The 26,283-nt window shown below is 47.0% G+C and overlaps 2 protein-coding genes across 2 annotated transcripts in view; both read right to left on the bottom strand.

Annotated features, from left to right (window-relative positions):
• The window catches only part of LOC144163973 (uncharacterized), a 35,594-nt gene extending 32,392 nt beyond the window's left edge, over positions 1-3,202 (bottom strand). The window contains exons 1-4 of the mRNA XM_077694608.1: positions 3,191-3,202; positions 2,768-2,919; positions 1,936-2,000; positions 590-676 (exon numbers count right to left, since the gene is read on the bottom strand). Of these exons, the coding sequence (XP_077550734.1) occupies positions 590-676; positions 1,936-2,000; positions 2,768-2,919; positions 3,191-3,202 (316 nt within the window). The remainder of the gene's footprint in view (positions 1-589; positions 677-1,935; positions 2,001-2,767; positions 2,920-3,190) is intronic.
• Positions 3,203-13,851: 10,649 nt separating this feature from the next.
• LOC144164164 (uncharacterized) lies at positions 13,852-23,370 on the bottom strand. The gene is made up of 5 exons (XM_077694682.1): positions 23,014-23,370; positions 20,138-20,289; positions 19,452-19,516; positions 16,386-16,472; positions 13,852-13,990 (listed from the first exon to the last, which is right to left on the bottom strand). The coding sequence occupies exons 1-5, from the start codon at positions 23,281-23,283 to the stop codon at positions 13,863-13,865; spliced, it is 702 nt and encodes a 233-aa protein (XP_077550808.1). The 5' UTR covers positions 23,284-23,370; the 3' UTR covers positions 13,852-13,862.
• Positions 23,371-26,283: the final 2,913 nt, after the last annotated feature.

Raw genomic sequence — 26,283 nt, forward strand, 5'->3', positions numbered from 1 at the left:
ATTAGGTGAGCGTAATATACAAAAGTACAGTCTGGTCAGTCTATTCTTTTGATTTTGTAGTAGGGTGATGAGGTTGGTATTTCTTCTCCACTCGCGCTTTAAGAGGTAACTGAAGCAGTGTATTTGCGGAGTTCACTATGCGGAAACACTCCTGCCTGATATAGTACAATTGCAGATAAGCCGTGTGGCGCATTCCATTTGTTTCGGAGACCGACCGAATCCTCCTATGTAAGAACTGATGTTACCCTGTTCCTACACCATTGCAATGTGATGGCAACACACGCCTTGACGCTCCTGTCTGTGCGAACAGCACTCTCGCGTAAAAGCGCACCCTTAGCCGTGTTGACTAAAGGCATCAATGGTTATGTATCCATTTTACGAGGATTTGGATAAAATATCGTTTCTTAGGTTCAACCTAATATCCCCGAAAAAAGCGCCATTCATTATTTTTTTCTGAGCATGAATAACTGATCATCAAAACTACGATGCAACGTTCTCTTTTTACGGGATTGAGTAGAATTTTCTACAGAAAAGTTTAACGCTTAAACAAAATAAAACAAACAGCGAAGTATGCTGCCAATGTACTCACGCTCGTGTTCAGGAGTTGGAATTCTTGCGACAACGCAGTTCTGGTAGTCTGAGTAGATCACTTGCGCATGCAGTGGCTGTGTTCGGTCTGAAAAACAAAACACCTCCATTAATATCGGCCCTCGTTCAAATTCTTGTAAATTGAGAGCACTCAGCAAAAAGGCAAAATTTATTCGCATCATTTCTAAATTTTCCGTGAGATAATAATGCGCCCGCCGTAACGATAATGAAATCGGCAAACATACCAGAGGCATAGACCTGAAAGTCAACCAGTTTGGCGATTCGCTGTTTTCCAAACGTTGCTTCAAGCGCGGCTGATAGCGTCCTGTCCACGCGGTACTCAACTATCTACGCAGGGTTTTGCAGGGTCTCGTGAACCACGAGATGACGTCAGTGGTCTACATGTCATTTACCAATTGAAATTCTGACTACTTGTGAGGCTCGTATATCACGGGAATTGAAGATCTAGTTTCCAACAGTATCATTTTTGCTATTCTGTTTGGCGGTAAACCAACGCTGCATACCTACGCGGAGAGCTCGTCGTTTTTGAAGGCCAAAGTCTCATATGCCAAATGAGTGAACAATCCAGCATTGTTGACCGTACACAGTATATAGTACCAGAAACGTTTGAGATAGCACAGTGCGTACGTTGAGAGACCACGTGGCAGCACGTGTAGACCCTAGACACGGGGAACGCTGATTCAGGAAAAGTAGCGGCGTGAAAAGTATGTGCCTGAGGTCATATAACGCAAAGTTATTGTTCCGTGGTGGCAGGACTGATATGAGACGAACAATGGTAGATGATGAGCGATATAGTCACACTATGTAGATGGAAGTCATCAAAGAGTTCGCGCAGGCTGGGCGCCTCACGGAGCTCTGCCGTCGTCGGAGGCTGAGACCACACAGCTACGCGCCACTGCCCTCTTCATCGTCGTCTCGTGACATTATACAGAACAACATGCAATTCGCTGCCCTGAGGTGTACTTAAGCAGGCGTAACTAACAATTTGAGGGGTAACGCGCCGAAGGTACATCAGGGCGTGCTGTAGTGAATGGTTCCGGTTTACTTTCGACCACATGGGGATCTTTAAGGTGCGCCGAAATATAGACCAACGGGCATTTTCGTTTTTCGCCTCTACGTGAAAAGCAGCCACCTCAGCCTGGGAGAGACCCGCGTCCTTGCGCTCTGCAGCACAAAGTCTTAGTCACCGAGCCATCGTGGTGGGTCACATATTTAACTATCCCGTTTAATACCGGAATGTTTTCTCCATCTGTTTCTACCAACGGCCCCCCTTTAATGCCTTTGTGCGAGTCTTTTTAAAGTCCAACATTACAGAATCCTATTTACCGTTGTCGATGTAGTACGTGGTGGGGTGAGTAGAATTGCCGAATTCTACGTCGATGACGAGCTTCCTGCGGGAACATAGAAAATAAAAGCAATGTAAGCCTCCCTTAACCACGAAGAATTAATTACCAGAGTATTCACGTGGTTGTACTAGTATGACAGTACCTTCTGATTTTTCCGGCTGTTTTTTCATTCCGACATGACACTTGTACTTAAAAAAATCGGTCGCTAACGTGTGCGTACGGCAAATTAAGTCGGTTCTAGAGTTCGTTTGCTCAATTTCTGGTACATCTTTGCGTAGAGACTACATACAGCAGATATATTTTGTGCAGGCAGGGAGTCCTGAAGGCAAGTAAAAGTTCCAGGTGCAATCCAAGTCGGCCCGTTCGGTGTCTGCGCTTGTGCGAATATTAGAAGCTTTTAACGCACATCTTTCGATTTGGGTGCAATATATGAATTGGATACAAAGCCTTGACTAGCCCTTGACGTGGCGAAGGGTTCACGAAGCTTTCTAGTACCACTTTTTGCCTTGGCTCAGACACTTTATGCGTACATTATCTGTATATAAATGTGCATAAGTGGACGTAAAGAATACATTCATTCATTCACTTTCGAACAGTAATACCACGGTATGAATTAATTCAACTTATGCCACCCGAAAACACAACACTTCAATAAAAAGTGATGACAGGCACGACTGTTTTTGATTTCCACAGTATGGAACATTTGGAGGGTTTGTTAATGACGAAACTATACTAAATAAATCACAGAGAGCCAACATATATTGTAATTGTCACCCACCATATGCGTAATTTAAGAAGCGACTACTGCCTACCTGGGTGCTCCACCATGGTGTTTCAGGTGCCATACATAGCTGGATGTTTTTGCCGCAGCATCAAAGGCGGTCCTCCGGGCCCGGAGGCACTTGAAGTTCGTACTGTTGCTCGACGTTGAGATGGCGACCAGGCGCGGGAAAGCTTCAATCACCTGCGCAGGAAAACGAAGCCAAATGCAGCTTGCTGACTCGTGCAATAGAAAGCACTGTCAAAGACTAAGTGCAGCCCATTTGAAACGACGTGCGTAGAATGTTTATTGTTTGTATTTTGGTGGGTTCATTACTTCCTCATTGCGTGTGTTTCCTAGATGATGTAGCTGTTAATTTTTTTTGCAGGGGTGGGTTTGAAATTGTTTCAATATTGTAATTATGAAAACACAGCATCATCTTGAACACCATTATCATGAGAATCACGTATCGTACCACCACTAGCATGATGTCTCTGTCATCTAATCAAAATGTGTTTAGATGCGTGTTGCTGAGAAATGGAAGATCGAACCGTGTGGTTTCGCTCTGACGGCTTTTTATGGGACCGTGCTCCATTAACCTGAGCGAAAAAAACCACGTTTCAGCTTGGTGGACGTTTCGGATGTCCTTGTACCAACACTAAAACTTCGCAGCATGACTAAAGCCGCAGCCATGCCGGATAGCCGCGCCCTCCCTTCCAATTGTGCTATCAAGTCTAGCGATCATATGCACCGGCGGGCTCCGCCAACGTAATACTGTCATTTTCAGCAGCACGGAACACGGCAAAGCTGAGGACTGGTTGTCACTATATGAGCGCGTGAGCACAAACTGCGAAAGGAATAATGACACGAAACCGAAAAAATGGCAGCGTATCTGCTCCTTTCGTTGCAAATGTCGACAAAGACGATAGTGTTTCTCGATATTTGCGATGTAAATGCCTCCCTCTGCTATTCCATTCACCTCTCGTGCTGTTCCTCTTCCGTCACGCTCCTCCCAAGGTAAACACACTAAAGTTTTGCTCAAATAAATTTAACTTTACCGCGTTATACTGCTACCGGCCAGGTTCCTCGATGCCAGCGCTGCAGTACGGCGGAGACGCGCGTTAATCGAGGCACGCTACTACGACATTTATAGAACCACGTTGCCCTACTTCAAAGCCCGTAGGTTTTGGTCTGTCTTTTTTCTAAACAGTTTATCGTTTATCAAGGCATGTTTGTAACCGAAACGGAGTGTTTCTCTAAAAACAACAACTGTTTGCCGCAAACACGGTTAATCCAGCAGACATTTTCGCTTCATCACTCGAACGCCTCGCAATGTTAGCAGGTGCATTAACGGGTGATCCTGTTTAATATGGGCAGTCCAGGGAGTTAGAAACCATCACTCATCTTTGCGAAATACAGTTTTTCCACAGAAACCGCAAATTGAATCAGTAATCAAACCAAATGACATTCGGGCACATTTCGACAGCTGATAGAGTCTTGCATGCAGAGTGCCGGTATTAAATTTTTTAAAAACAACGTTTTCAAGCACACTGACACATACTTGCGTAAGGAGTTATTGAATTGCAGTTGTTGGCATCCGCAACTGACATATTAGAGGGGTTAGCGAGAAACTTGTGCTAGATGTTTTATTAAATGCTAAACTAATTTCCACGCAGACGTAGCTACATGTCACATACTCTCCCGACATAGTGTGAGTACCAGCGCCAGCAGTGGTAACGAAAGTGAGACAAAAAACTATTCAAATTTTGATCACGAAAGTTTTGGAAAAACGGCACCTTATGCTCACCCTGTACCATTCGTCAACTCCGGCAGGAACATCGCTTGGCTTGTTATTTTTTCCCGTAACTATAACCGAAAATGAAAACAGGAACGCACAAAGGTAGAGACTATCCATCCTGGAGCTGTGTACGGATTTAGTGAGAATCGTCGGCAGCTCTGCACGTTCGAAACGGGGATTGGTGGCGCTCGTCTTTTTATACGAGCTGTCCACTTCAGAAGAACGCGAGGAGGAAAAGTTAGAGAAGACAGAGAGTGGAAAGGTCTTTTTTTGCCATAACCACATCCGAAGATTGTCCCTACGTTTAAGTTGACCTTTGTATTTTTGCACTGAGTCTGCAGTTTTCAAACTTCCGCTGCTAGGAAGTTCGATAGGCCGATGCAACACAGCATAGTAATGAAGACTGGGACTCTAAACCATATAGCGCAAGCTCTGAGTCACTGAATGTAAAGGGAAAGTGGTTTTACTTGAAAGAATATTAAATATTTTACGACTCCTGTTTCCTACGGTAAATTAGCAAAAAACAAAATCTCACAAGCGACCCGGCCCGCCGGTCCTTTTGAAGCCTAATCTTTATGTCAAGAAAGCCCCAAATTTAATTTCGAAGTGTGTTTCTTTATCAGCGAAGTGCTCGTCCATTTATCTATACGCTGCTCTTCCAAACAGGGATGACCGGGTGGTGTTCTACTCACCTTATCGGAGGTGGTTGTTTTGCTTGCTGATAGAAATGCTGGGTAACAGGTTTCAGGGTCAACCACACCAGACACAAGGGAGAGTGCGCACTGGGGCTCATGACTACTCCTCGCATACATTTGGCTGAGCGCTGTCGCGCCTGTCTTCTAAATGAAAGGAGAGAGGAGGTGATCAGGGGGCAAACTGCCGCTCTCTTCATTCCGGCTTTGGTGGGGGTTCGTCGCAGTCGCAAACCACAGGAGCGCCATGCTGAGAGAATAGTCGTTGGGGTCAGTGGCCGTGCTCCTATGAGACATGCGCTGCTCGGTTTCTTTCAAACACACGGCACCTCGGACACTGAAGTTTGCTCGGGACTGCATCGCCGCCGTTCGCCGCCGCTTAGAAACTTTGGGTCGGTGGATGTCGCTACCGGCCGTTCAGCGCACGCGCGCTGAGTGCGGTTTGACGCTGTGTGACGGAAGTTCCTTAAGAAACATAGTTATAATGGAAAGTTGCAGTGTCCGAAAGGATCAAAATGCTGCAGGAAAGAATTCGTGGCAGCGCCGCTACTCCTTTGTGAAGGACTGCCACAATCGCGAAGGGCAGCCTGGCATCGTTCTGTACAGGTTTCCCAGACAGCCGCGGGAGAAGGAGCGTCGCAAGAAATAGATTTCTGCAGTGCGAAGAGTCCAGTAAAAAAGAAAGCCATGGCATTTTTTGCCAGTAGAAGGAGTAAAATTGTGAGTACGATTGCCGTTTATGCGCAGCGCGGACGCGAAGGGCCGTAAAACTAAAACGATTCGTTTCAGTTTTCCGCACACATCGCATACTGCGATATTTGTGGATCGCATGCCGTATTATTTGCATAACACAGGGTATTACGGCTTCCACCACTATTGTTTTATCAGCAGTAACCTTTTTTTTTTCAGCGATATTCACGGCACTGAATGGACGCCAAAAGGTAGCACAAGAATATTCGCACAGAACTTCGCGGGTGGTGCGAAAAGCAATGCCAGTACACATTCCGCCTATTGGCCTACTTTGGTCCCTGAAGTGTAGAGAGTACGGCCACGCATTCCAAGCGACAGCGGGGTAAGGTATCAAAGGCAAGGTGCCATTCGCACGTGTTATTTGACTCCTTTAATGCGTTTTGCGCACTCTGAAAGTTGAGGTCATCATTTTTTGAGCAAAGGAGGGGAAGGAGAAGGAAATACTTTAATGTAGAACTCTGAACGGCCGGAACAAATTCTATCCCAATTAGCTGCTAAGACGACTCTAACATTACTGACAAGAGAGAAGCCGAAACTAAGCGGAATCTTCGTAAAGACAACCCGCAGCTCCGCTGTACGTATCAGCAGCTTTCACACTGGGTGGAAGAGGGTCTACTTTGACATCAGCTAATAGCGTTTAGAATGCATTATTAATCAGTGACAACATCAACCGAGCTGAAGAAGGGCCACAGAAAAAGAAACTGTAGCGTGGTTGCGCGAACAGAGAAAACAACAACACAAACACGCCCATGTCGTAGAGCGCCGTTGTATACGCCGGAGTCACTTTATTAGGCCGTGATACACGAAAAAATTGGTACTGCTCTTGACAGAAGCGCTATAGATACGTTTCCCTCGCTGCAAGTGGCACTTCGCAACGATGTTTTTCTCGGCGTACAGCTGCCCGGCAACGTGAAATCTCCGTTCCTTCTCGCGCACGCGAGGCCGAAAGTAGTAGTTTAGTCACGCGTTATTGTCCGGAAACCGCACAGAAGCCATTGAGCCATGGGAAACTATTCGCCAGAACAGTTTTTCAGCAGTAGACGCCTTACAAAAGCGATCGCAGAATCGCAAAGACAACTAACCAAGAAGTGTCGAACATATGAACGCGCGCCCGCCGTCTGGCTCTCACCAACCCAAAATTTACTCAAGATTCAGAGGGGCGGCGCTGGGTGTACGTATTCGGTGCGCCCCTGTGAGCAGTGACCGGTCCCCTTCATCGTGGTGACAGCCGGCGGAAGCTCCTAGCCGTGATGCCAGCATTCGTTGCGCGCTATACGCTATACAGCCGCTCTTTCTCGGTATTAGCTTCCATAGTCGAGCATCACGCTGTGGGGTCGCACCCAGAGAGAGGGTCGCACCCATAGAGTTTGTTTCAATGTGCACGAGAAATCTTGCTCTAGAGTCTTTGTCGCCCTGGGCCTTTATTTTGCCTCACGCTCGCCTTACATGCGTCAGTGGCTGGGATTCAAACGTTTTAGTGGCCATCTAGTTGAACAAAGTGCCACAAAAACGCAAAGAATGGTTTGTATAAATGAAAAATAAAACAGACTGTTTTAAAGCTAAAGAAAAATCGTATTTTTGTCGGAATGGTTGTGCCTACTATTATATAGATCAACAATGTTAATACTCGGGGGAAAGCTTATTAGAGACGCTAATTTTATTTATTTTAATATTATTTCAAATTTAAATTGTTCCAAGAACTCGGAAATGTTTTTGAGCGCGCCTATGAAAACGTCGCCTTCGTAGGAACCGGTAGACCGACCGTCAGCTACAGTCTAAGAAAACTTGTCGCTGAGCGAGTTGTTTCAGACTTGAAGGAAATAAAAATTAAAGCCGTGCCACTAAATGTGAAAGCTGTCGGAAGTGCAGACCAGTGATTCGCCATAATGGGCTGTACCGCCGTTATCCGCTTACTGCTTCGAATTCAAATTTCCCGCCTTCGCAGTGCTCGCGCGCCCACTGCCTGAAACTGCACCAGCGGGAGTTCTCTTCTCTTTGTGCTTTTCTCCCCGTACGTGACGGCGTTGCACTGCCGCATTTTGCGTTTACTATCGTTAAAAACAACCCAACGGCTGTCCTTAACTAAAGGAACGCGGGCGCTGCCGGATAATTACGTATATTTTTTCTCAAATGTACCTATAGTTTTCATTGCGCTAAACAACAGGAAGATATATGACAAGCGCCAACGTTTCACGAGTTTCGAACGCTTATGAATACCGCTTGGCTTTCGAAGCCTCTGAAGTACGCCGCGAACAACAGCGTTACTTGAATTGAATTGGATTGGATTTGATTGGATTGGATTGGCTATACACTGGCCAAGGTTGGCCAGTTTCGCGTAGCCCCTGGAGGGCGGTGCTGCGCAAGCGCGAGGATTGGATTGGATTGGATTAAATTCGCTTGGATTGGGTTGGTTCTGCATTTGATTGGATTGGATTTGGATTGGATGATAAGCAGCAGTAAGCATGATAATCAGCTAATCCTAGACAACCAGGAAAGCTAAGAATAACCAGCTGAACCTTGGCTCACGCTACGTATATCCTGGCATAGCCGCTTGGCTTTCAAAGCCTCTGGGTTACGCCACGAACAACAGCGTTACCCCGGGACGCCGCCTTGGTGCTCTATATACTTCGGTCGAGCGAGCGAGCTAGGACGACAAGGTGGGCACCTAAAGTGCTCTGCACTTAAAAGAAAGCATCCGTAAGCACTAGTGGACGAAGACAGGATAGGGCGGATGCAGTCACTCGTATCTATCGTACCTTACGTTCGTCGAAATATGTTTGGTTTCCTTTTATTTCGTCAGCTAGAACTTCCGCGATGGCATATTACCCGCTCAGCCATACGTTACTTCTACTCCAGCATGACCAACGGTACGTACGTTTACGCGCTGCCGGCTGTTCCACCTAACACAGCTACCAGAGAACAGGGAGGATTTTATCTACCTCGTAGCTCGTATAAGTGTTAATGAATGTTAAAGAAAGCGCTAGCATGTCCAAAAAAAAAAAAAGGGCTGCGTATCTGCTCCTTTCGTTGCAAATGCCGACAAAAGACGATAGTGTTTGTCGATATTTGCCAAGTAACTGCCTCCCTTTGCTTTTCCGCTCACTTCTCACGCGGTTCCTCTTCCGTCGCGATTCTCCCAAGGTAAACACACTAAAGGTTTGCTCAAGTTAATTTAAATTTACCGCGTTCTACTGCTACAGGCTGGGTTCCTCGATGCCAGCGCTGCAGTACGGCGGAGACGCGCGTGAATCGAGGCGTCCTACTTCAACGTGTATAGAACCCCGTTGCCCTACTCCGCGTACGTTCCAAGCAGAACGTGGAACCTATCTACTGGAACCTTTCGTTGCTGTTGCCGAGTGATTTCTCAAACGCCGCCAGGAGCGTGGGCAACAGCAGGCGACGGTTTTCTGTCGTAGATGTAGAATAACATTTGCTATCGCAAAAACCAAGCATCCATGAATTTTAATAACGGAACACTGCAAGTATCACTATGTATGTATTGATGTTCTGCCTTAAGTTTGCGTAATGTCTTGCTCTTGTTCCTCAATTTTGACAAGCGTTAACATTGACACCGGAGTTAGACGTTTAGATTAGGCTGTGAGCATATAAGACTATTGCGCAGATTTTGTTTCACTTTGGCCGAGTGGCTGAATCGAGTCGCAGGCAGACAGACAGACTCACAGATAGACCAAAATTTCTGGGTTTAAGTAGCCGTAAAAAAGTAAGTAGCAATTAAAAACCGCCGAAGAACCCAATTGTCATTCCATGCCAAAGCCGGCAGCTGTTGTCTTGCCGTAATTCCCCACGACTACATAGATTCACAGGTGCAGTTTTCTCTCTAGCATACCTACTAAGAAACTCTATGGTCGCGCCGGTCATTTTGTCGCCGGGAAGCAGAACGTTATAAACCGTCGCAGGTAATTACGCGGTTATAGGAAAATCGAATCCATGGTTTATGCCTCCAAATTATCGCACACCTGCCGCGGTGGCTGAGTGGCTATGGCGTTGTGGGGCTGAGGCCAAAGACGGGTGTTCGATGCCGGACACATCGGCCATTGGTTTTTTGGTTGAAGCGAAAAATAAAAAAAAATATTGGCGCAGCTTGCAGTACGGGTGCAAGCTTGAAGAAACCTGGAGAAACCTCAGAGCTTGCGTCCCCTCCTTCATCGTCGTAGTCACGGCTGTTGCATCATCGTCAATTCGAATAAGAGGTTTAACGCGCCGACGCTACACAGGCGATGAAGCGGACCGTGGTGGAGGGCTCCGGATTAATTTTGACTGCCGGGGGATCTTTAACGTGCGCCGAAATCCCGAACACACGGGCGGGTGTTTTCGCTTTTCGCCTCCATCAGAAAATCGATAGCCGCGGCCGAGAATCGAACCCGCGTCCTTGAGCGCAGCAGCACAACGGCAGCTGGACGGGTGGCATCACCACTCGCCGCTCCCCTCGTTAGTGGAATGAGCCGGTGCATTGGACTAAGGCGCCTTCCGTTGTTTTTGCCGTGTTTGCTTCGGTGCTTCCAATGTTTTGGTGGGGTTGTGAGCTGATATGTGCGGTGAAGCGTCTAGACAGATGTGTTGGGTTCTTAGGTACAATAACAGCTACGTAAACTTATCGGACGCTTCCAAAGTTGGGTATGGGTTACAATGACATGAGCTCTTTTGCAGCGATCTACGCTTGGCGATTGCTTGACGATCTAGAGATCTGAGTACGAATAAAACTAGTATTATGACTATTCATTTCTCCTTAAATGCTCCAACGGGTACGTAAACTTATTGGATGCTTCTAAAGTTGGTAATGGGCTACATTGACATAAGCGATTTTTGCAGCGCTCTGCGCGTGGCTGCGCTCGATGTGAGCAGGAATAAAAATATTAATATTAGTATTCATTTATACCCCTTTAAATTATCCTCACTGGTCTAAATGGCCACTGTTTCCACGCCAGCCTTAACGGTGGGTACGTCGATACGTGTGCTTTGGAGAGAAAGGCACTTACGTACGATATATAATGCCGCGATTATTGTTTGGCCGTGGAAACGTCGCGGCAGTTTACACTTTCTTTCTGTAATCGTGAGCTTTGTGCCCTCGGTGTTCGTGCGTGACAGCAGGGACATCGCCAAAGTGGGACTGGGTGGGGGGGGGGAGGGGGGGTTACGGTGTGAACGCCCTCCGAAATTTTTTCTAGGCAGCGCGTACGCGAGACTTACTATTCCTTTTGGCAAAAGTCAGCCATTTATATAACTCAAAGCCCCTCCGAAAAAAAAAAATGCCGCCTACGGCCCTGAGTGACAGCATGGGAGCCTGAGAGCCCAAGCGGAACACCAACTTTTGTAGTGGTCATTTCATCAAGAGCCAAGATTCTTCAACCACCCAACAGCCCAAGCTCCAAACCATCGACCCTCTCCTTACCATTTTACCGCCTGCGTGGAATAAAGGCTGGCACCGATAGTTAAAAAAAATGTGGCAATGGTAAGGTCAGCCTGCGTTTTTTAATGCTTAAGTATTCTTTGCCATGTACCTAAAAAAACGTGCAATGTCTTCTGAAGAAACCAAAAACGCGCGACTACTTGCATAAAATAGGGGTGCATCAGCCCGGCTCCTCCAGCGCAGACGCATTTCCGACACGCTTGAACCAGTTGGGATTTTGAGAGGTGTCATGGAAGTGCAATATTAAAGAGCAAAATCATCTAGCCCTCCGTCCAAACGACGACTATGGTTGAACGTGAAGCACTGTTCGTGCGAAATAGGATTGGAAATGGTCAAAGTCAAAGACGCTGCGATCAAAAGACTAAACTGCGTGCTGGTCAGATTCAAAGCTCAACTATTCAAAGTTCAGATCCAGAAGGCAACCAATGAAACCTACACGCGAAAGCTTTGCAATAAAGCGTGATCGTCGTTAGAGGGAGAGGTGCATAATTTTTTAAGCGTACGTGGCAGCTTGTAAACCTCGACTGCAGCATTCAGTTGCGAAACTGAGGGCAGGTTTTTGGCACCCTCCTGTCTCTCGTCCTTCGCCCACGCAGGAATTGGTTTTTGAAAAACCATTAGCCAACTAGCCAGCAACCATTCTTATAAAGTATTGTTTTTCCACGACAAGCAATAGCGTTTACTATCATGCTGTATTTATTCTGTAAATGATTTCCGATGATTCGCAATCAGGAAAAAACTGAGCCACAAAACATCATCCACCGCTACTGAGCTAGCGACTGTAAGGGCTGCCCTTCATTTCATTGGTGCACATCATGCCCGGCGATGGGTGATCTTTTTAGATTCACGGGGTGCTTTGCAAGCACTAAGAAGGCTTTCCAACCACTACAACTGACGTGTTTGGGAAATCAGCGAAATCCACACAGCGGTGCGCGCGGGCCATCACATCGTGCTTCAATGGCCGCCTGGTCATTCGGGAATAGAAGGAAATACGACATCTGACACAGCCGCCAGCGCTGGCCACTCTCTGCGTTACACGACACAGCTTCTTTCTCTGGAGAGGATGGTTGTGCCCTTATCAACCGAACTGGATGGAGTGAGCAAATGTTGAAGTGGCAGCACCCTCGCAGCGGATATCCACCTCTGCGTGGAATTGACCCTTTCTGTAAACTCCGTGTTTCCACCCGACCTAACCAAAGCGTCTGAAGGTGTACTGAATCGTTTGCGTCTCAACGTGGCTTGCATCCGAAGCTTCAAGTTCAAAATAGGGTGGGTGGATTCACCACTGTGCCCCACGTGCGGTGTGCGCGAGACTACCGAGCACTTGTTGTGCCTATGCGCGAGTAACAGCAACGAGCTGCCTGTCTCGTGCCGACGTGGAGCAAGCCTTCAGTTGTGTCACTTTCTGGGACCCTGGGCCAACAACAATGACTGATCTTTAGGGAGAAAATTTCTTCTGCGTTTATTGCGGGATTCTGGACTAGACAAAACTTTGCAATTCTTCCATTGTGCGCATGGCTACAACTTCACGCGTTTGCGCCGTCATGTATACGCTTTGACTCCTTTTTGTTGTTAGGCGCTCTGAGCTTCCTGCGCTCCATTCGCTCTATATTTTTTTACTTAACTTTGGTTAGAGTTTTTTCCTCGCATTTCATTCCGTGCCATGTTCATTCAACTTCTGTTTTCTCTCTAATTGTTGCCTTCCCGATCTCTCACATTCACTTCACTGCATTGTAATCACCCCCATCTGGCGTAGCAAGCACTGCAGAGCTGACCTTTCCAGCCCACATTAGAGACCTCTATCTCTCTCTCTTCCGATGATTCTAGAAAGCTGATTTCTGTGAAATTAAACACGTTTCTACAGTAGTTAATGAAATTACGGAGCGTCGTCCATCACAATTTCGGTTTTGGGGTAAATCTTAGAAGACAACCCCCAACTTTGTTTTTCACTTGTGCACGGCGCCGTTTCGTCATCAGCTGCCAAAGGCCCGCACCGCAGCATTCCTGGATCGGCTGCACACACCGGCTTTGTAGAAGCATTTAGTTGCAATATATTCCTCGATGTGCCAAACCGCATGCAGCCATGAACGATTTGCACGAATGAACGGACTTGCACTTCCAGCTTGACTTTGAGCTTGAAGCATTGAGCGTCGTCTACTATTTGTAACTACTGAGTATGGGCGTAAATCACACACATGGCACGCCTCGTAAGGTCGCCTCTACTTTCAAGATTTATCGATCTGAAAAAACGTCCTCGTGGTTATCTGCTCTTTGAAAGCGGCGCCGCAGCAGAACGACAGAAAGCCATGCGCAACTGCGCTGCGCTGACTGCCACTGACATTCCACTGACGAGCGGTTCGCCACGGGCGGCGCTGTTTCTCTGAAGCGACGGTTCTGCCATACAACGGCCGCCCGGTCCCTACAGCCACTGAGCCACTGCGTCGGGTACATCATCATAAGCAGCAGCAGTCCACTTTCTTTATTCTTCTTCAGTGCAAAGATCTCGGTCGAAAACGGGAACGCGGACGTGGCAGGCTTCTTCGTAATGCTTGAGGCAGTCTTGAGGAACTCTGTGCGCCAAAGATCGCGTCACCCAAAGCGCGCAGTCTGCAACAAAAAAAGAACGAAATGCGCTTAAACCACCTAAGTTTTGTTTCAATAGTCTAAGTTTTCGGCGAATTAGTCTTTATTCTTTATTGTATTTTTCTACAATGCAATAAAGTTTTTTTTCTGTACTCGTTAAGTGTTTTTAGTCTTTACGTAACTGGGGCACATATACGACGTCCCGTCCTGCAGCTGTGTTACCGAATGTATTGTAAAAAAGGCTAACGAAACAGTGATTGATTACAAGAAATTTTAGTTTTCAGTGTTTTCCGTTTTTTCGTTTGGAAAAATCCTCCGGGGACTCAATGAAACTGAGTGATTTACCAATGGATAGTTGTTTTAAGCTGAACAAAGTTTGATTCTACCTTCAAGGGTCTCGCACTTTGGTTTCATGCCGTAGCTGTTTGCCAAAATACGTTTCATGAACTATTCGCAGAAGAAACCGCAAGTACGTTGGTCTCTAAGGCGATGTTGTGTTTGCTGCAATGTGAGTTTATTGCTGGTTTTCATGCTGCCATAATACTATTTCATTTCTCCACGTCAAGGCCAGTAAGTATTGCGTATAACCTTTTGAACATAACCGGCGTAGGTGTAGATCGCGGCATTGATGCGTACCATTCATTTTCGTAAGTACGTTTGGTTGCTGCACCATTTTTGTAAATCTGTGTCTCATAATATTTACTATCGTAAAATAATTCGTAGCCCTGTCAAGGTGCTTTTCTGTCTGCGTCCATGATCACCATCACGCCTAACACCTTTAATGTCTTTCCCCATTGGTTGAGTATTAGCTTGTAGCATGGGCCGCTCAAAATATGTTACTCGGTTTTTAATGCCAATAAACAATAATGGCATTATTTAGGTTTGTAATGTACGGGTGGTAGTCAGTTCAATCGTAACGCAGCCCTTGCCTATCGAATGGTGCCTACAATTTTTTGCCTTAGGGAGCGTTTGGACGACGGCCACGACGCCTTTGGAAAACAGGAACGGTGACGACAGGACGGTGGGTGCGAGCTAACGCAAACATTTATGCATTGCAACGCCCTTTACCAGTTGTCACAATTCTTCGACGGTGTTCTTTGCCATTTCATGTTACAAACACCACACCATATCACGAAAATACAAGATCACTTGCTTCGCATCATTTAGGCTAGACCCCAGAGTAAAATTTTTGTGATTTTTTACCGTATTGCAAACTTTACACGGTTCAGCTTACTTTCCAAAGGGTTATAGACAAAATTACATCATTTGGACTGAAACCATAGGAACAGATTCTGCTTATTACTTTGAACAAGCACAAAGGCAGCGATCCATCCAAATTATATAAATCATCTTAAGTGTTTTCATAAAAGCTCAGTGATAAGCGGATGGCGGATCAGTATCAAGATACGCCCACTTTTAAAATACGGGCTTTGACTTCAGTTTAATGTCTCCATACGTGCATGAACAACTCTTAAAATGAGTTCTGATCGTTTGATTGCAGAGCTGAACGCGCAGAAGCTATCTATACCTGGGATATGAGGCACGATCGCTGACAAGACAGTACTTTTCATGAGTCCTATGCAAGCTTCTGTCATGAAATCAAAAAGTATCCTTCCCCCATAAATATTATTTGAAGCGCCAGCAGCTGAAGGCTGCAAGTACGACGAGAGCTGGGTTATAGACAACTGAGTGGAGAAGTGCTCGGGATGAAAGTGATAACGTCATTATCAAAACCGAGTACCACTAGTACTCTACGGGATCGAACCCTGCAAAGGGGGTAAATATTTTTTTTCTGACAAATGATTGTAACATGAAATTATGTGAGCATAATATACAAAAGTACAGGCTGGTCAGTCTATTCTATGGGTTTTGCAAAAGGGTGCTGAGCGGGTGTTATTTCTTGAGTACTCTTGGTTTCAGAAATAACTCGAGCAGTGTACTTGCGGAGTTCACTATAGTGGAGCACTCCTGTCTGATATGGTACTATCGCAGATAAGCCATGTAGAGCATCGCACTGGTTTGGGAGACCGACTGAGTTATCCTATGTAAGCAATGATGGTACCCTTTTATACACCATTGGAATGTGATGGCAACACACGTTTTGATGCTTCTGTTCGTGTGAACAACACTCTCCCGTAGAAACGCATCCTTAGCAGTGTCGACTAAAGGCAGCAATAGTTCTTTTTTTATTTTAAGCGGATTTGGCCGAAATTTCGCTTTGCTAGTGCTGATCCTAATGTCTATGAATAAGGTATGGTTCATTCTTCTTTTATTGGGGATGAAAAAGTGATAATCAAAGCTGAAATGCCACTTCCCCCATTGACGGGATTGAATATAATGCTGGTAAAATTTAATATATAAAAGTTTAACGGTGATCGAAAATAGAAGAAACGGCGATGTATGCTGCCAATATACTCACGCTCGTGTTCCGGAGTTGGAATTTTAGCGACAAGACAGTTCTGGTAGTCTGAGTAGATCATTTGCGCATGGAGTGGGCGTGTTCGGTCTGAAAAACAAAATGTCGCCTTTAATACGTGCCCTACAAACCGCACCACAAACATCGGAAACGTGAAGGAGTTTGGTTCAAAATCCTCCAAAGTAAGAGCATGGAGCAAAAAGGCAAAATTAAATCGCATCATCTCTAATTTTTTCGTGCGGTAATACTGCACTTGACGTAAAGATTATAAAACCGACAAAGATACCACCGGCATAGACCTGCAAGTCGTTAGGTTTTGCAATTCCCCTTTCACCAAATATTGACTCATGGGCTGCTGTTAGCGTCCTGTCCCCTTGTTCTTAACAATTTCTGCAGACCTTTACAGGGTGTGGCGACTACGAAACGACGACGATGGTCTACATGTTATTTACCCATTGATATTCTAACCAGTTGTGACGTTCGTAAACCACGCGCAGTGAAGATCTAGTTCCCAACACCAGCACTTTTAATATCTTCCCAGCAGAATTTTTCGCGATTCTGTTCTGCGGTAAACCAACACTGAACACCAACGCGCAGATCTAGTCATTTTTAAACGCGAAAGTCTGATATGCCAAATGAGTGAAAAATCCGGGATTGTTGACCGTCCACAGTAGATGGTACCAAAAGTGTTAGAGATAGCAGAGTGCGCACGTGAAGAGACCACGTGGCAGCACGTGTAGACCCCAGACACGGGGAAAGCTGATTAAAGGGGTCCTGAAATACCTTCCGCCGATGCATGGATGTACATGTACCCAAATAAAGCAATGTATTTGCAATCTCCTCCCGCAAGAATTTTGTTAAAGCGATGAGTATTAGCTGAGAAATCGTAAATCAAAAACCGCGCATTATCGTCGCTCCGCGTTTCCTCCTCCTTTCGACTTACTCTCCGCTGTTGACGGCGCGCGAGCTTTGCCTCCCATGATGCTGCGCTCCGCAGCGGTGACGTACTTCCGCTATTGCGCTGCTACGTCGTCTGCTACGGGCAAGCTTTGTTGACACCATGAATCCCGCACTTCGCTCAAGGCTGGAAAACCGAACAAAAAATCTGGCCGCATGTGTGCGGCGGCCTGGCCTTGCCCTTTCGCGGTGTTCGTTGGTGCAGTTGCTATCGGTGGCACGTGACTTTTTATCGGCGGCGAACTCGCAGCCGTACGGGGAAGATCGTGCGCTCGTTCCCTTTGATGCACCGACACTGTTTATCCAAAAAGTGCCGTATCAGATGTGGCCCCGCTGGTGCCGGGTCTTATTTTGCGGCGGTCGTAATTCCTGCCGGCGGCATGTGAAAAAGACATTTTAAATCGATACAGAACCCGTGCACAAAACCCTTCAATCATGTGACCAGTTCAGCTTGGGGCGACGCGTGGTGGAGAGCGGCAACGTTGGCAAAGCATGCTCCACCGCGGCTCTGAGCTTTCTAGCGCTGGAGCGAGCGCCACTTCTTTGAGAATCTCAAACATCGGTTGCCTTGACAACAAGGCACAAACCACTGTAGAACTCAGTTACAGTTGCGTGTTCCCGGTTCAGCTGGGGGCCCCACCTCGCGACATGTGGGCACTGCAGGCGTACCACCCACTCCCATTGGGAAGTGCGAGATGCGTTTGACATTACAGGAGGCGATGGTGTGTGTGTGTGTGTTGTGGACGTCTTTGTTTCGCGATGCAATGCGACGTTGTGCTTCTGCGGGTGGATAGTGCTTCCCATGGTATGGGTTATCTTTCTCGAGCGACGTACGACTCAACTTCGCATGGGGTATGTGCAGTGTGCGTGGCTAAAAGCCATCTCGGCTTGTGCGCCGGAGTTAAGTGACTTGCTGTTCGTCCCCGCAAACCGCGCGCGAGGTGAATGCCGAAGTTACGACGGGCAGGAGGAGGCAACCCATCGTCTTTCAATCGCGGTTCAGACTTGCAACGCATGTTGTGACGTTGTGTTCGTTCGAAACCCATCTCTGGATTGTTTTGAAGTAGAATAAAATGTATGCGTCAAACCCGGGCATTCGGCTCAGGGCGTTCTCTGCGATTGCACGAAAGAAGTGCCACGGGGCTTCAACGCTTTCTTTACGGAACGTACTCAGGTAAGGGAATATCCATGTCGAGTTATGGCCGTGCTGCATTTAATACAAACGGTTAAACGTTTGTTTACACTTGTTTCGTTTGTCGTAAAATGTCCAAGCACTCCGGCACTCCGCCGGCATATCAGCCGGCGAGCCGACCTGAGCAGACGACTCATCTCTTTGCCGGAAGTGCGTGAAAAAGCCGCCCAATAGCAGGATGTCTAGCTCATGACGAACATCTGGGAATCGATGATGTAGACATGTGAAGATGGCGGTGTCCAAAAACACGAAGGAAAGGGTGACAAAAAAGCGACAAACTTTGCAACAAAAGTGTGAGCTTTCCGCTGCGCGTAAAAGAGTAATACTTGGCACAGATGACGTTGACGACCCAATCTAACGATTGCGCTAGTTCATTTAGTGTGCTCAAAACGCCTTTCAGGGCCCCTTTAAAAGAAATTAGCGGCGTGGAGGGAAAGTAACTGACGTCCTATAGCGCAAAATTATACAAAAGTAACAAAGACTATTGCAGCACTCAGATGCCTTCCCGAAGCCAAAAGCCACATTTGAAGTAGTTCACATTTGAAGCACGTCAGCAGACCTAACTAACATTTTTGTGGATTTAGCCCGCTGAAGCTAGACCAGGGCACGTAGTAGTGGAGGGCTCCGGATTAGCTTTGACCACCTGGGAATCTTTAGGGTGCAGAGAAATATCGACACACGGGCGTTTTCGCTTTTCACTCCCAACTGAAAAGCAGCCACCGCTGTCAGGGTCGAACCCGCGTCCTTGGGCTCAGCAGCACAACACCTTTGCCCCCAGGCCACCTTTGGTAGATCGCAAATTTCGCTATCCCGTTTTATGGCTGAATGTCTTCTCCATCTCCCCCGACCAACAGCCCCTGAATATTGACGCCTTAGTCGGGGTCTTTTTTTAAAGTCCCACATTACAGAATTCTATTTACCGTTGTCAACGTAATACGTGGTCGGGTGAGTGGCATTGCCGAATTCTGCGTCGATGACGAGCTTCCTGCAGCAAAATTAGAAAAGAAAGACAGTGTAACACTCCACCAACCACAAAAAAATGTGATGCAAGAATATTCGCGTGCTTGTACGACAGTACCGCCTGATTTTTCCGGCAATTTTTTTTTCATTTCAAGATGATAACTATACTTCCAAAAATATGCCTTGGACTTGCGCGTGCGGCTAAACCAGTATGTTCAAGAATTTGTTAGCTTATAGCCACTTATACATGTTTGCAGTTACGTTAGGTAGTCTGGATGTATTTCATACTGGCAGAGAGTCCTGGACAGAAGTAACAGTTACACGTGCAATCCAAGCCGCCCTCCTGGGTGTTTGCACTTGTGGGTACATTACGGGCTTCCTACGCAAATTTTGGATTTGGACTGAATTTATAACTTCCGAAAAGCAAAACCACAGTATGAAGCTAATTTGCGTAAATACCGCAAGAAAAGAAAACAATGGTACAATAAGGAAGTGATGACAGGCAAGACTATTTTCAACCTCCACAGTATGTAACATTTCGAGGATTTGTTAGTTACGCACTTAGGCTGAATTAATTACAAAGAGCAAATAAACACGAGGTTTTTATGCCACCAGATGGGCAATTTAGAAAGCGGCTACTGCTTACTTGGGTCCGCTGCCATGATGTTTCATGTGCCAGACATAGCTGGTTGTTTTTGCTGCAGCATCAAAGCTGGTCCTCTGGGCCCTGAGACACTTGAAGTTCGTACTATTGCTCGACGTTGAGATGGCGACCACGCTCGGGAGAGCTTCAGTCGCCTGCACGGGAAAACGAAGCCAAATACAACTTGATCCGGGCTACAAAAAGCACTCTGAGGGTCTAAGTCTGAAACGGTTGAAAGGACGTTGTGCGTGATGTAGAATGTTTTCTTAATTTTGTTGGATGCATTACTTCCTCAATGCGTGTGCTTACTAGATGATGTATTAGTAGATTTTATTTGCAAATGTAGCTCGGATATTATTTCAATATTGTAATTTTTAAAAAGGACATTCTTCCGAACACGAGCATCGTAACAATCACGTATCGTACTATCACCGCAATGATGTCTCTGGCATCAAATCAAAAAATTTTTAGAAGTGTCTTACTGAGAAAGGGAAGATCGAACCATGCGGCTTCGCTCTTACGACTTCTCATGTGACCGCGCTCCCTTGACCCGAACGATGCAACCTCGCTTCAGCATGGTAGAGGTTTGGACGCCCTTGTACCAGCCCTGAAACTTCACAGCAAGATGCAATCCACAGCTGTGCCGCATAGCCGCGTTTTACCCTGCCGTTGTGTCATCACGTCTACGTCTGGTGGGCTCCGTCAACGTTGTACTCCCCATTTTCAGCGGCACCGACTGCTACGAGGTTAAAACTGGTTCTCGTCATGCGAACGCGTGAGCACAAACTGCGAAAGAAATAAAACCTGGCCTTTTATTTGACCGGAGTCGCGAAGCTGTGGTTTCACAGCTATTAACCCGGCATCAGCACTTAGTCGGCCTGTAAGACGAGCTTTGTTGAAGCTGCTGCTGTGCTGCTGTGCGAAAATGTGTGCACTGACAGCGCTTACACGTCCAGCAGAGTACACTTGTGGAACATTCACCAGCTGCATCGATCACGTTTGTAACCCTTGCTAGCTTGCGAAATGACTGCGGATGGCAAATTAAGCGTGTCACGAAAGACCTGTACGATGATGCGTTTCAGATGCTCCTGGAGAGAGGCTCAAGTCCATTTATTCACATATAGTGAACTCCTGCCACAGCTACCACCAGCTACCACCAGCAAATCTTCACGCGACGCACCTCATTCTATGACGCTGTAATAGAGAATTTATCCACGGCACTGAAAATTGGCTTATGCTGTTTCGGATCAATGGATTAGTGCGCTATGAGGCCCCCGTATGCTTCCCATGTGGTCAGGTCACACAGAGCTCACTTCCGCATTTGCGGGGGTGCTCAGGAGCATAATTGGTAAGTAGCTCAACCCCTCCCGCCCACTGTTGTTAAGAATCGACGTCGTGTGGGACCACTCCGATGACAAATGTCGAAGCGACCCAACAGCCCTAGGCACCAATAATGACGGGTGGTGAAGCCATGAGTCCGCTCCGACTGATCAGCGCCACGCACCAATGAGACAACCTCCCCCGGGTCGGCCTCTACCTGAATCCACCAACGATTGTTTTCAACACCACTACCTCTTCTTTTATCGCTTTATTGTGCCACTGTACCTTACCACACTAGCAGCGGCGGAACAAGGGTTAGGCAAGCACTTGCCGCACTGACGTCATATCGCCCCACAAGTGAATGCTAAAGCACGTCTATAGAACAGGCGGACGACAGTCACGGAGTGCTCCGACTCTGAAAAAAATTGGGCCCATCTCCCCGTGAGGGGGACTCGAGTAAATGCGTCGCATAGGGGGTGGGTGTATTGCGTTAACGTTTAGTGTTTGGGGAGTTGGTGGTAGTGAATGCGTTGTATCAGCAGCTTCTTGACGTAGTTTGAATGAGTCAAGGATATAAGGCGCGTTCGTAGCCTCCCATTCTGTGTCAGCTTTGTGGCGCAGTGGGTAGAGCACCATGTACATTGCTTTCCGCCCGCAGGGTCGAGGGATCGAAACCAGGCGCCGGATAGTATTTTTTTTCATATAGTGTAGGGGGAGGGGTGCGGACTACGACTACGGACGTCAACGCGGGTGACATCGTGAGTTAAACAGTAGCGTGAACTGTCGCGAGTATGCTTGTCGAATAATTCGCACCAAAAGACGAAACAACAAAAACGAATGAAGTGAAGAAAGCACGTTGTAGCAACAAAAACGTCCTTGATAGGAATATTACGGGAAAGCCACAATGCTTCAAAGCACGAATGTTTAGGTCGGTCTTTTGTCTAAACCGACGCTCGTTTGTCTAACCATGTATTGTAGCCGAAACGTGGTGTTTCCCTGATAACAACAATTGTTTGCCACATACACGGTTGGGCTAGGAGATGTTTTCGGTTTATCGCTCAAACGCCTCGCAATGATAACAGGTGCGTTTAGGGTGATCCTGTCTAATATAGGCATTCCAGGAAGTCAGACATTGTCAGTGAACTTGGCGAAACATTGCTGGTCTGCTCAAGCAGTAAACTGATTCAGTAACGCAAACCGAATAACATTCGTGTGCATCTCGACGGTTCGTACTCTTTCATACAGAGTTGCACATATTGGATTTTGTGAAAAGAAACGTTTTCAAGCTCACTGACACATTGTTGCGTGGCGTGCTATTGCATTGCAGTTGCTGACCTTCGCAACTGACGTTTTATAGCGGCAAGCAAGACATTTGTGGCAGATGTTGCAATAGATGCTAAAGTAGTTGTCGCGCAGACGTAATTGTCATACATGTCACTCCCTCCCTCTACGACATAATAGGAGCAGTGGTAACAAAAGTGGTAACAAAAGTGAAACAAAAAAAACTACTCAATTCTGTTCACAAAACCTTCCAAAAGATCAGAAAACGTTACGCTCACCCTGTACCACTCGTCAACTCCTGCAGGAACGTCGCTTGGCTTGTTATCTTTTGCCGTAACTATAACCACAAACGACAAGAGGAACGCACAAAGGTAGAGACTACCCATCTTGGAGCTGCGAAGGGGCTTAGTGAGAATCGGCGGCAACTCTGGGCGTACGAAGCGGGGATCGGTGGCGTTCGTCTTCTTATACGAGCGGTCCACTTCAGAAGAACGCGAGGAGGAAAGCTTCGAAAAGATGGAGACTGGAAACGTCTTTTTTGTTGCCATGATCGCATTCGAAGGTTTTCCTTCGGTTTTAGTTGAGTTTTGTATCTTTGCGCTGACTCTGCGGTTCTCAAGCTTCCGCAGGTAGGAATTTCGATAAGCCGATGCAACACAGCATTGTAATGAAGACTGGGACTATAAACCTTATAGCGCAAGCTTTGAGTCATGGAATATAAACAGAAAACGTTTATATTTGAACGGATGATAAATAATTCACGACTCCTGCTGCATACGGTAAGTTAGCAAAAAACAAAAACTGACAAGGGACCCGGCCTGCCGGTCATTTCAACGTCTAATCTTTGTCGAGAATGCGGGAAGTTCAATATCCTAGTGCGGTTGTTTATCAGCGAAGTGCTCGTCCGTCTCTACGCTTCTACGCCAACCAGGCATGACCCGGTGGTGTTTTGTTCACCTTATCGGAGAGTGTTGTTTTGTTTGCTGTTAAAAATGCTGGGTAACAGGTTTCAGGGTCAACCACACCGGGCACAAGGGAGAGTACGCAAGCGGGGCGCGCGCGTACTAGTCGCATACATTTCGCTAAGTGCCGTCGCGCCTGTGTACTAAATGAAATGGGCGAGGAGGTGATCAGGGGGCAAACTGCCGATCTTTTCATTTCGGCTTTGGTGGGGGCGCCGCAGTCGCCAACCACAGGAACGCCATGCCAGAGTTCTTCAATGCTTTACTGGTCACGAAACTTCGGCGCTAGTTTCATATAGGGACCGCGCGCGCCACTACAGGCGCCACCGCCGCACGAAGGGCATCCAGCCGCCGCGCGTGCGGCGTATTGGCCAGCTCTTGGCGTGCAAACGCTCGCTGTTTTTGGTGTTTGCGCGCTGATTAAGTGTTTTTTTTTCGTAGTAGTTAGCGATGAATAGTCCAGTCATTGTGTATATGACCTGCCTTCAATGGGGTTTTATTTTTCGAAGTAAATTACCTTAGACTTCGTCCGCGAACGGCAACGGCTTCTGTGTGCTCTGGCACAAGCGCTGCGCCGTCGTGCTTACGGATTTTAAAATCTCTATTGCTTGTTTTCTTAAAGCAAAGTTGTAAATACCACACATACAGAAACTGTGTACTCACGGACTGCTCCGGGCCTATCGATAATACAATAAAAGAACTGAAAGAAACCAAGTACGCGTCGTTCAGACTACGCTTAATGAATTCGTTGATTGCTCTGGAATGCACAGAACGCTAAAAGAGATAGCCCAATAGTATTGTCGTTTCGATGAGTGGGTACATACTTGAGAACATCTAAAAACGCTGCAGAAACGCGAAGGATCAAAACACGAAGAGATGTTGCACCATGTGTCTTTCTGCTTCCACGCTTTGCAATCCTTGCACAAACAGGAAGCGAAAAAGAACAATAAAACTGATTTTATCACACGCTACAAAAAATTTCAGTGTTACGAAGGGAGAAAAAAGAGCGTGGTCCAGCATACAAAAAAGCCGCCCGCATCTTCCCACGGGGGGAACTCGAGTAAATGCGTCGCATCTACTCGAGTCAAGCAAAGCGTCACGTCAAGCGAAAGCCAAGCAAAGACGCCCTTGACTGAATTCCGAACGCGCGCTCCACCGCTTATATACGTTGAGGGGACTGCGTAAGCCGGTCCCAGTCGACGACGTTGGCGTACTTGTAAAGCGGCGTGGACTCTAGGTGTTTGAGGCAAGCGCGGATGTTGCTCCGCCGGAGAACGGCACACCGGTTATATGCGCAGCGCGCTCGAAGGAGAGGAAACCGGGGAAGAGAGAGTACTGCACATGTGCCGGCCCCAGCGCGTCTGCCGCGGCTATGACGCAACACAATCCAACACAATCCACTTTAATCCAATCCAATCCAATCCAAATCCAATCCAATCCAATCCAATCCAATCCAATCCAAGCCAAGCCAAGCCAAGCCAAGCCAATCCAATCCAGGCCAATCCAATCGAATCCAATCCAATGCCCCTCGCGAGAGAGTGTTCGCTATCGCCTCGACTCGACGCGCATGCGCAGTGAGCGTGCGGACTACGGACGCCAACGCGGGTGACATCGTGAGTTACTGAAATGCTCTGCATTTAAAATTTATTTTTTCGCGCTGCGATGTGCAGCACACGGAGGAAACAGAATATTGCCACGTAGCCGCGAACGACGCAAAGCTTTTCTGAACGCAGCGAGCTAGCGAGCTCCTGCATTACAAAAGACTAGAATGAAACGCAAACGTCGAAGCAGCAGTCCGCAGTGTGACGTGCACAGATGAACGTCGATAAAGTGAATTGCGCGGCGTTTGTTCAGCATGCATTACTCTCGGAACGTTATTAATTTCAGATCCATGGAAATACGATTGAGAACATTGTCGAAGAAACAAAAAATCAAGTTAGCGACAAGGTGGCACCCCTTCCATATCAAACAATATTGCCCGACGGGAAGTACGACAAAAAGAGCAAACGGGCGCTTTGGTTGAAACGCCAGATAAGAAGCCGGAATCGGCCGCGCGCGGTTACAAAACAAACAAAATGAACCCTAAGGGATAATTCGCGGAAATATGAAAAGTAAAAGCACAGGGACGTCCCAAAACTTTTTTACACGCGAGCCTGAGCGCAAGGTAATACAAGTTTGCAAACAGGTAATGAAGCACTTCTACAACCTGACTGATATGACAAAAATCCGGCTTTAAGTTAGCCTTGTACAATTTTAGGTCCACGATGCTCTCAAAAGGATACATTGCTTTTCCCATTCTCACACACAGTGCATTTCCACACACTGTCACACACTTATAATCGAAGCTGAAATCTCCCGTTGCTTGCCTTGGAATGGCGCGCCTCCGTTTCTCACGCAGCTGCCCGTCGCTCGGTCAACAGAACAAGGAAACATTTTCTGTGGTATCGTTGTACAAGGAACGACATCCCGAGACGCAACACATGTTCGGAATCTTCGTTGCACTACTTAAGTCGCATCACAAGATCGCGATATGCACGTTACAATTTTTTTCCCACACAAAACAAACACAACTCGCCGCGGCTCCGC

This window comes from Haemaphysalis longicornis, unplaced genomic scaffold (assembly GCF_048455015.1).
Source record: "Haemaphysalis longicornis isolate Haplotype H1 unplaced genomic scaffold, Haemaphysalis longicornis Haplotype H1 scaffold_13, whole genome shotgun sequence".
Classification (NCBI taxonomy): Eukaryota; Metazoa; Arthropoda; class Arachnida; order Ixodida; family Ixodidae; genus Haemaphysalis; species Haemaphysalis longicornis.